This window comes from Ostrinia furnacalis, unplaced genomic scaffold (assembly GCF_004193835.3).
Source record: "Ostrinia furnacalis isolate ACB-3 unplaced genomic scaffold, ASM419383v2 OfSCF7311, whole genome shotgun sequence".
Taxonomy (NCBI): domain Eukaryota; kingdom Metazoa; phylum Arthropoda; class Insecta; order Lepidoptera; family Crambidae; genus Ostrinia; species Ostrinia furnacalis.
Window position 1 is genome coordinate 833,813 of NW_021137550.1, and position 12,012 is coordinate 845,824.

Consider the following 12,012-nt stretch of genomic DNA (forward strand, 5'->3'; position numbering starts at 1 on the left):
AAGCGATGACGCTACGCACTACTTACCACAGATTATATTTACTCTTTTTCGAGTTAGGGCAACAACCTGAACCTGACTCGATGACCCATTTGATGACTCTTTTCCTTTTTACAAAGTTAACGGGTCTGGTAAGAAGTCAAGCAAATGACTGTTAAATTAATAAAAAATTCGTTTATTCATTATCAGATTATAAATAAAAAGAAATAATCAGCATTTTTCGTCAGTAAAAGAATTCGTGATACGCCAAATTCTTGAGTCATTTACTGTCGTCATCACGCAAGTAAAAGTGATACCGGCAAGGAGGTCAGCAACATAGCAAAAATAGCTTTCTATGGAAGATGAAAGCGAAATTGAATATGCTAGCAGAGCTCCGCGTATCAATATTTATTCTACAAATGGGTAAATAGTGCGTGCGCGCTTAAGGTTCGACTAATATTGTTAAACCAATGATTTAACGGCGGAATATTTTAAACTGCTTTGCTTCTTGATTTTCAGGCAAATAAAACAACTTGCTCTCGCGGTGAGAAAAGCTGGTTAAAGCGTCTGCTCGGCGCAGTACAAATGAACATAAATTATTCAGATTCCAACTTGATGATTGATTGTTGAATAAATACACGAGGACGCACTATACAAGGCAACAGGTACACCACTTGTGTTAATGGAAATAAAATAGGTTTAATCTTGTAGTCTTGTCGTAGTGTCGGTGAGAAATCGTAACAATTCCACGATTAGCTCGAGAGCTGGCGCGTTTCATTGAGGCACGAGCTGAATGGCGTGATCTTAACCTACATTTCCCACATCCGCCGCAGACCCGCAAACACAATTGAAAATGTAATTGCTTTTTTACTTTAATCGTCTTTTATTGTAGGTCTTTTTCAATTATGCCAATGGTGTATTTTGCTCTACTTTTGAAGTTCAGCACACCGGCATGCAACATGAAATCGAAGATTTTAGAACTAAACCTATCTATACTGATTTAAATTGACTATTGAGAAACTATAACATCATTCATATCGGTATAAATAATGAATCATACATAATATCTATACAGTAGCCAGCTTAGCAACAGACAACCTTTAGGAATATAAAGTTTATAAGTAATAAGCTGACATTTTTCATTCTAGACATGACGCGACGCGACGCTAGAAGCATAATTAAATTTATTCGGGTTATTCCAGCAATGAGCCGTCTGTTCACAAGGAGAAATAGAACGGTCATATTTAGAAGCAGCATGAATGAAACGACAACATAAATAATATCCACTTTTCTGAACAGACTTGGGAGCTATTAAGATTAAAATGTTTTAATGATTCGATTAGGAAATCACGTTGAGTAATTTTTACCAACTGGAAATAGTAGACGGGAAAACTGTCGCTGTCAAACTATACATGGCTAGAATTTTATCAGCCTCAGCTCAAAGTCAGCATAAATCTAGCAATGGGACGTCTCTGTCTGCCCAATGAGATGACATCGAAAAAGAAATAAAAAGGACACACGAGTTTCGAATATCGAACGACTTCCAACAAGTGTGTCGCGCTCAAACATGCCAGTTATTTATTCAAATCATGGTACGACCGGAATTTCTTAATGGAGATGGTATTATTGTAATCCGGATTAACACTATATCGGTAGCCTTGAAATTTAATATGGATAGACTATAGAATTTGACAGGTTCGACCGGTTGAGTGTAAGTATGTGCCAACTGAAGTGTCTCAACAGTAATGTCGATGTTGGGCTGTACCTACCGCAAGAAGAACGTTATTATTTAACAAATTAGTTACACATTTGCAAATAGTTTTAATAGCATAATAAATGAACTGCTTTAATGGTTATCTGTGTTATTAATCACTTTTAACGACCATCTCTAACACCTGTACGACTTATAAGTATGTCGACACAGTTCCATCCATTTTAAAATATGTATCATCTAAGACAAATATCCTCTTACAACAAAACTTATCTTAAAAGTACGGAACTTTAAGTTACATAATCTATACCGGGAAATACCCATCTGTTTATTTTCTCAGTCTAGCATTTTATAGAGTTGTGTAATTTGTTAGATCTGGTTTTTTGATTATTTGCAAAATAGTGAAAAAAAAAATGAATTTCAAAAAGACATAATATTTCATCGTTTTTGAAATGCTGATTTTATAAAATAACGTGCATAAATTACTACTTTATGCAAAACGAAAAGTGAACGCTTATTCGATTATTTGCATGTTTAAACTGCATGGGATGCAAGCACATACTTACATCGAATATGTCAGCGATGATATAATCAATCAATACAACTGAGCCCTTATATTCATATTCTATGAGCTAGCGACTGTAGAATCACAATAAATGTATTATACACTTGAGCCCACGTGCTTATACTACGTATACAAAAATTTACATCACTTGTTCATAAACTTTGCATGTGTTAAATAGAGCTTTTATATTAATGTTCAACATACGTACGATAACTTCAATTTTTTGTTTTTACGGATACGTTTCTCGAATAATGTGACAGTAAAAAACATATCCATTTTTGTAATAATTGAATCTCAAATAGAAAAATTAGCGTCGCCTAACGAGTCTATTCCTAAATAGGCTGATTCAAATGGCTTGCGTAATATTGAAATAAGTAATAAAGTTAATGTATTATTCTACGTTAAGTTAGTGAGTCATTCAACAATGTTACCTTTGAAATCGAGTGTGGTTCTAATAATATGATTAGCACGTTGTATTTTCCGTGTTTTCAAATCCGTAGTTTATAACTAGGAATGACTAAGTGGAATAGCCATTTGTTATTTTTATTGCCAAGTAATCTAGTGCTAATTAAAAATAGAAATTGGTGAGATAAAATTATAATTGATAAATTAAATTATCTTTTCTCTCAATATTTTCTTGAATAGGAAACTAATGGCTTATAAACTTTATTTATTGTAGTATTTTTAAAAACATTAGCATTATTATTAATTTCAAAAACAGGACGGATATATACAGGGTGTTAGGTAAATGGGTATATGAGCCGACATTACAAGCCCATGTTAACATGGTCATATAAATGGCATGGTGAAGTCAGAAATTTGATATCATCATTTTAATATTTTTAATTTTCGTACAAAATAAATTTTATAAAATCCGATTTGTATGAAAATTAAAATAATTAAAATGAAGATATCAATTTTCTGACTTCACCATACCATTTATATGACCATGTTAATGGCTAGTGTCGGCTCATATACTCATTTACCTAACACCCTGTAGAAATAGAAACCTAAAATTCTGCAATACCGTTTACTTTTGGTTGTTTAAAGTTTAAAAATAACACATTACCTTTTTGTGGTTCCAGAGCACGTTGACAGAGGGCTTTCCGCGGCGGAAGTCACTCTGGTCGATGACGTCATCGTGGATCAGTGACGCCGAGTGGATCATCTCGCTGATCATCGCCACCTGCCGCTGGGACGGCAGCAGTGCACTGTGCAAACAGAAACACGCTATAAAAGATAACAAAGTAGATATGAAGGCAGATTTAAAGCTTATGTGACCATGATTTAAAGCTGAAAATAATAATGGCAGCGGATTTTGTCAATTTGTGATTGACCTCTTTATAATATTGGTATAGTTTCAACAATATTGTAATCAATCATTTTAGACTGGATATAATGACGTACTAAGTACACCTAGCACCGTCCGATAAACGTACTTTGGGCTCTGTATATGTAGAGAGAGGATTATTAGCATGTAGCAAGTATTACGGGGCAGCAAGGTTCTGGAATGGAGGCCGCGTACCGGAAAACGCAGCGTGCGACGTCCACCTACAGGGTGGACCGACGACATCGTAAAGGTAGCAGGGAAGCGGTGGACGCAGGCCGCTACCAATCGATCAACGTGGAAACCATTTGGGGAGGCCTATGTTCAGCAGTGGACGTCCTATGACTGAAATGATGATGATGATGATGAAGTATTACGTAAGTCAATGGAAGAATCATCCAATGCGTAAATAATCGTCGATTTTATCTGTACCTGATAATTCGACATGGAAAAAAAGTTATCGAACTTAAATTATCATTGCACTTTCTGACTACTCGTACTACACTGTTTGGCAACAAGTAAAATACTATAGGCAGCGTAGAATTATGCGATGCCATAAGCTGGTGTTTACAAACAAAAAATAAATAAAAATATTTTTCAAAAAAGTATGCCAGTCGGTAGCGCTATCACATGATAGCGACACGTTAGTGACTAGCCTGCACACCTGGCAGCCAGTTGTGTGATTTCATAAGATCCGTTGCCACTCCTTCCTGTGGCCCAGAGATCTACTTTGGAACGGATTCCACAAAACCAAAACCATTACACACATATTTAAAGTAAGATCTTTAAACATTCAATTTGAATTTGGCAATCCATTTTATCTCAATAATCAGTCCTTGATATATTATCTAACATCACACTCGCACCCAACAAACGGCAGGGCCAACGATTAGCAATACAAATATTAAACGTGCTTATCATTTAACTGTTACTTATCTAATATTAGGTTCGTTGGCAATGCAAGATAAAAACACCGTTATCAATAAACTGCGCTATAGACATGCTGTCATTAACTGGTTTAACCAACTAAAAAGCTGTGGGTATGCATAATAGGTAACCAGTCAAACAGTTGCATTATGCAGTATTTGTAACTATACAATATTATTTGTACTGCACTAACGTCTCCTTCGACTTGGTTTCTCCAATGTCAAGTTACAACAAATTTTAGGAGATTAGTAAAACCCTTATTAATTAAGGATCTCCTGTAACAATCGCCTCTATAATCTAGTCATTAGATTAGATTCTAATGGATAGAGAGTTTGAATATCTCAATCCAAAGATTTTGGGTTCGATTTCCATTTCTAAGACACAGTTACACACAGGGTACAACTTAAAGATCACACAAATCCGTGCAACACAATTGGAACATTGCTCGAATGAGCCAGTTCATGTATAAAAATAAGTAAAGTGAAGATCCGCCTTTAAAGGCAAGATTTTTAGATGTTTTTGTTTGAAGTTACCGCTAAAATAAAGATTACCAGTTGTAATCTTCACATAAGGCGTGATGGTACAGTCCTCTCAACTTAAGCTGAGAATTGCATTTGTGTGAGTGCACACCGATAGTTTAGAGTGGCAATCGGCTTGAAGCGCGGCGCGTCCCGCGCTTGGTTTATTATAGCAAGCGGCCTGAAGCGCGGCGCGTCCGCCACGCACCGCTTCCTTGTCGCTCACATACTTCACTTCACCCCCGGTACTGGTAGCAGATACGTGTAATTTTATATAATTGTGTTCCAAATATTAGTGAAATGGCTCCTACTGTAAGTGAATTTCCTGTACGAAATCCATTAAGCAGCCAAGTGAAAGAAATTTTATGCAAATTGAATACGTATTTTAAAGGTGTGAACGAAAAGTTTTTAGTCTGTTTTTATTTTGTAATTTTATAAAGTTTGTCTTTTTGTTGTATTTTGTAAGGCTGGCTGGACGCCCTCTCTATAAACGGTGCTCGCAGAATATCAGCGTCGAGGTACTTCGTGCCTTGGCATATGCTGAGCGAGGACCTGTTTTTATTTATTTATTTATTTAAAAGGATGTGTCAAGTGTCGTTACATCGGCCCAATTGGTAGCAAGTGTTTTATAGACTTCCTTTTAATAAAACATTAATTTTATTTNTGGCTAGACGCCCTCTCTATAAACGGTGCTCGCAGAATATCAGCGTCGAGGTACTTCGTGCCTTGGCATATGCTGAGCGAGGACCTGTTTTTATTTATTTATTTATTTAAAAGGATGTGTCAAGTGTCGTTACATCGGCCCAATTGGTAGCAAGTGTTTTATAGACTTCCTTTTAATAAAACATTAATTTTATTTGTATGTGTTTTACTAACGGTACTTTTGGCGATCACTCACACAAATGCAATTCTCAGCTTAAGTTGATAGGACTGTACACACAGGTGGATCAGGTCGGATAGGCGAAGTGCTATAACATTCGCTCATGTAACTAACTGCACATAAACAGCTGCCTTTGCGGGTCGTTACATGATGATAAAAATTGCATGTAATCAAACTGGAGTACAATGTACAGTCGCGGAATGAAAAGGTTCGTCACCTTAGTGTCGGTTTTCGCTTGCACTAGGTACTGTAAGAGTCAAACCTGCCAACATAACAGTGCAAGAAACAGTGCTGCTAACATTTAAATAAATGTGACGTTTGCTAACAAAGAATGTTTTGCTTATTTTTCTGTCCCATCAGTGCAATGTTACAAAATGTATTTATTTTTTTTAATAGAAATAATAATGGCAGGTTGAACCAACAAGAAGGTTTTAGTTCAATCATAATAATCTTCTTGACAAAATAAATGTCAAACAACTTTAATCTGAATAATTTTGAACTTTACTGACTAATAGTTAAAGATTATATTGTCTAACTCGAGATTATTCTGTAACATAGTTTCAAAAGGTAATAATATGTGCTCGCGATTCGTTGAAGGAATCAATTTGAAAACTGACGAACCTTTTCATTCCGCGACTGTACAAACGTACACAGACTTATCAATATCCATTGAACTACAATAAGTCAGTTTTTAAGTAGCTAGTTACGTAAATTAGTAAAAATAGAAAACCAATAAATGATAACGCTAAATATACCGCTTAAAAAGCGGCAGTCAAGACGTAAAAGCGGCAGTTAAGTAATTTGTTTTATGATGGCTATAAATGAGTGTTTTTTTCCAAGGATATTTTTAGTATGCATGAAGGATTTCGCTCATTTATAAATAATTCTGTTCGCAGCAGTAATATCGTAACGCACTTATCGCATCTACCAGTACTTTAAATATTCTCAGCATGTAAAGAGCAGTCAGCGGCGAATCACAGGGAGTGCGTGCACGTACTCTTCAATGGACAATTTGCTATTCATGTATTGAAATAAAAACGCTGATTATACAATTGTACTTATCGGGAGCAATAGGGTTTTTACAATAGTCTAGAGGAATCCCAGGCTATTTTAAGGATGTATAAGGAAAAAGTCTCGTGAATCACCGCAGGATAGGCGTGAGAAAAAGTAAATGTCTTTAAACTTAAACCTTTCAGGATCTTGACTTCTTTTAGTATGAATTTATTAATAAATAATGAACATTAATATTAATGTAGAGACCCTGAAAATAGATGGATTTAATATCGTTAGTTGGATATCTAATGAAAACCTTTGAAGTATGCCGCAAAACCTCGACTTTCTGAAGGCTATGTGCAAAAGAAGGTCATATCTGGCAGAGAAACGCCAATATATTATTATTAGCGTGGGTAATATAGCCAGACAAGTTGACGGCAGGTGGGACAAAAGCCTCAGCTAATGAGCGTAAGACTTATGTCACCTGCAGATGGGTTCATGACACCAAAGCAAAAAAAACCTGATTTGAGTAAATCGAATAACTTGAAATAAGAAATTTTCTTTTTTCCGTGGCACAAGCTTACGCTCAAACAAGTGGTTAATATCGATTTAAGGTGATAATAATGAAGATGCACACACTAAGTTGTCCATTGAGAAATTGTAAAAATATAGAAAAACGCAATAGTCGAAGAATGCTCAGCTAGACATTGAACTATGTTGACCGCAATCATATTGCTAAATCAAAACAGTTGGGCAAGCAGCCGCCGCGTGTTAACTAATATACGCTGGCTGGCTATTAATGCTAAAACAAGTTTGCCGCGAACTGTCTTCATTACAAATAACTCGGCGATTATACACGACTAGACTTCTATAAATTAGAGTTTTGTTTTTATTTCTTTTTGAAATAGGAAGTAATTATATGCAAAAATCACCTTCACACTCGGAAGTTAGTTTAAATATTTATTGGATGACGTTTAAATTCATGGTAAAATATTATAATGATAAGTAAAATTTTAAGGCCTTTGTATAATGCGCAGTTTTACTATGACTACCGGGTACGAGTATCATCAGCTGGATGTATGCATTACATAAATTCATATTAGGTATAATAAATAGGATATACTGAGTTCTATTGTATTACGCACGTTCTCGTGAGGTCACGTACAGTATTTTAAACTCAAGTAGTTTTTTTTTTTATTTCCAGATACTTATCTAGTTAAAATTTTAACAATGTAAGCTGTCAGTGTGGGCGGTCTCTCAATTTGCAAGCCCTACACTATTTACAGCTAATTTACATACGGTTTATACATAACGGGTTTTGAACGAACTAGAAGTAGAAGTTACGACGGACATTGCTGTAATCATTTTTTTCAATTATATGTGTATTAAAGGTCAAATATTCAATATGACCTTGTTCCTAATAACGTTACAGAAATCAGTATGACCCCGGCGATCAGTTTTTGAGGAGAAACTAGTTTGGTACAGTTTTTTTAATGAAATTCATATTTTTTCAATTCATTACATTGTGTCATTTCATTAGTCACTTAGCGATATATGAGTTAGATCATCTTCACACCTAGTTGGGATTTTCCAAAAAAAAAAGTCAACCTGTATTAGTCTTTTGTGAACAATAATAAAGCTATAGAATTTGTGTCAGTATCTCAGTGTCGGGAAAAGTAAAATTTAATTTACAGCTTTATGTATGAGAACTCTACTGAATGCAGGTCCATATACTTAAATAAGCCGGCCGTTTGGTGTAGTGGTTCAGAACTGACTACTATGCCGAGAGGTCCCGGGTTCGATTCCCGGCCGGGCAGAAATCGAAATGATGAATTTTAATTTCTGTGACGGGTCTGGGTGTTTTCTATGTATATAATATGTATGTATTTACAAAAAAAAATATAGTACAAGCTGTGCCTGTGCTTAGTTTGGGGCTAGCGGCGTAGTGTAAAATGTCCAAGGATATTTATTTATTTTTAAAATAAAAGGTCTGTGTTAATCTAGACGACTACTAAGCTATGTCCACGCCACTAAGTAATAAAAGTAGAAACCGAAAGACTACATGGATCTGTGAAGATGTACTGGAACAAAATACAGAATCGCACTTGAAATATAATGTCTTTGATCGGTTTAACTTTTTAGGTACAATGACCTCGCATTTATCGCTAGGACGAATCGAATGTGATATATGGATGACAGGTTATTTTCCGCACAGATTGAATTTATAATATTTAACGACCTTTGACTTCACACTAGTATTTATATAATACGAATATTATATATTATACAATTCTTGTGTAGGAAGGAAACCAGATTTCAATTGGAATTTCCAAACGGGTATAAAGATATCAAAATTATATTTTATTAATACAGGTGTCCTTGTCAAGGTTTTATTTTAGGTGATGACTTCTAGATTTGATAAAAAATATGAGCATTATTCTATGTATAGGAGTGTAGGTCAATTTAATTAATGAAATAATTATAAAGAAAATTGAGACCACCCGCTGAGTAAAATGAGAGACGAGGTAATATTATTAGGGGCGACGAAATCACTGTACGAAAAAGGTATGATCTTTATAAATTACTGAATTCTTGTCGACCACTCGGCATAGTGGAACGCGTACCATGCTAAAATGCCAGAGGTCGCGGGTTCGATCGCTGCACACAACAATAATTGGTGTGCAATAGCATGAACTTATTGTGTGAGTCTGGTTTTCTATGTATAATATCTATGCACAATGCACATATTTATATGTTTCAGAGGTGGAATTGTGTAAAGCAATCGTAATCATTTGACAGTTCATAACGTACGATTATGTCAGATAAACAAAGCGTTTGACAGAATAATCGTACGTTATGAACTGTCAAATGATTACGATTGCTTTACACAATTGCACCTCAGTTTGTTCGTATCCATTGTCCGGTACCCATAGTACAAGCTGCTTAATTTGAGACAGATAATGGGATGTCAAGGATATTAATTGATAAACTCTTACCTATTTTCACCGTAGACGTGGTAGTTGACGGCCCGCGCCATAAGTATCGCCACCATGGGCCTGAGCGCCTTGCCCTGCCCGTCGAAGTAGTATGTAGCTATGGTGTTCAGTTCCGCCTGGTTCGTGTTTTTCTCCAGCTCCTGTTAAGCAGACGGACTACAGTCGAGTTGGGATCCAGCCTTTGAATATTGTAAAACAAGAACACATATTCAGATTAACATAACTTATTGGCAGCAAAATGATGAGGAAAATCAAAATCGAAAGTTATAAACATTTTTTATTATTTTTATTTAAAGACTATTGCACACACAATAATGTTCTGTACAAAAAGGCGAGCTTAATGCCATTCGTCATTCTACAACATTCTAGAGTTAAAACTCCAACAGCCTTGAGGATAAAATTTTACTTGAGTATCGTTTGGTTGTGCCTAGCAACGACGAGAAAAACAATCTATTAATAAGAAAACCAAACCAGTTGACAACGAAACTTTTTTCTACATAATAAAACTTGTACCATTCTGTACGTTGACCCATAGAATGATGACATCAAGCTTAAAGCCTATTATGTAACAAGACAAAAAAAATGAGATTTGGAACTATTGTAACTGATGAGTATATCTAATATTGTCTTAACTAGCTGGAGAATATTAATTAATAATTATTATTAACGTTTCATAAAACCACACACTTTATTTTAGCATACATCAATCGATCGTCAAGTAACACACAGTAAGCATGGCACGTAGGTACAAAGTGTAAAGGTCTATTAAAATTTAAAAAGTTTACCACCTGTAAATATGTACACCAATAGCTATAATGCAAATACCAAGAGGCTTAAATATGAACGAAGAATTTTAAAAATACGTAAAATGTCACACTGCGCTACGAGTAATAAGTAACCTGCATACTCGTAAGTACATGCTACGAAATGAGTGTGTAGTTACAAAATGTCGTAGTTATCAATCGTAGTACTTTTGCTACGGTTTCGTAGCCCTTGCTACGGCATAATAAATCGTAAATGGTATTAAACTATGTAGATCTGCAACCAGTGTGATTAAATTTAAGTGTTGACGTTTAAAACATGGAGCTTGCAACACACTGTGTCATATGCATTTACTTGACGCAAGTCCTCTCGCAACTGTGGACAATGCGAATCTCGACATTAGCGTTGCGAAAAATTTACGAATGCCCATTATAGATGCTTTGCACTAATTTTATTGTGTTTAGCCGGATACGCGTTTGCATAAGTATACCTTCATATGAGTTAGTACATACACTGTATAATGCAATAAGATGCTACATTGTGAACAGTAAAGATTTCTTATATTTTTTAATGACACATTCACGTTTCATTTAGGATAATTTAAGTTTTATTGAAAACAGTAAAGTTAATATTTCACGTAATAAAACAGCAAATATCCGCGTCTACAACGCCCATAAACATTGCCTATATTATGCTAAGATTGGTTTTGTTAACGTAACTAGTCAAGCCACCGCGATATTAACTATTCAAATTACTAGTTTTGATCTCCAAATCAAGAAGTTTATCCTTATTAGTCATTTCTAAAGGCACACCCATTAACATCTGGCTTTATGACAGAACTACAGAAATTCTGTCTGTGCGAATACAGCCGCATTCTTTGGCTGATGGTCAAAACATTTAAGCACGACACGATTTCGCAAGGTGTCGTTGTCGTGTCGTCGAAAACAATACTCTCTTCGTAAACGTTGACAACAAAACGTAATACCACAACACTGCATAAGTAAGTATTTTCAATCTCTCTTGCTATTGTTTGGTGATTATATTGCTTAGTTTACTCTAGTCGTAATATAACAAGCCTCGCCTAGTGACAGTAGGAGGAATGTAATGAGGGCTATCGTTTTTATACTTAACAGTTGGCACCCCTGGCGATTGACAGGACCTTACTCTATAGTGGCGTCATCTTGATGAGTGCAAATGCGATAGTCCTCCTACCACTTTAGCGCTCACAAGTTGGTGCCACTGTCTTCGCGACTAGCAAGTGACAGGACCTTACTCTACAGTGGCGCTAACTGGTGAGCGCTAAAACGATAGCCCTCATTGAATGGATATGGGTGGGTACACCATAACCGTACATAGA

At 35.6% G+C, this 12,012-nt stretch overlaps 1 protein-coding gene across 1 annotated transcript in view; it reads right to left on the reverse strand.

The window, feature by feature from the left end:
• LOC114363814 (decaprenyl diphosphate synthase subunit 1 qless) overlaps positions 1-10,053 on the reverse strand; it is a 30,045-nt gene extending 19,992 nt beyond the window's left edge. The window contains exons 1-2 of the mRNA XM_028319641.1: positions 9,894-10,053; positions 3,322-3,463 (exon numbers count right to left, since the gene is read on the reverse strand). Of these exons, the coding sequence (XP_028175442.1) occupies positions 3,322-3,463; positions 9,894-9,949 (198 nt within the window). The 5' untranslated portion in view covers positions 9,950-10,053. The remainder of the gene's footprint in view (positions 1-3,321; positions 3,464-9,893) is intronic.
• Positions 10,054-12,012: the final 1,959 nt, after the last annotated feature.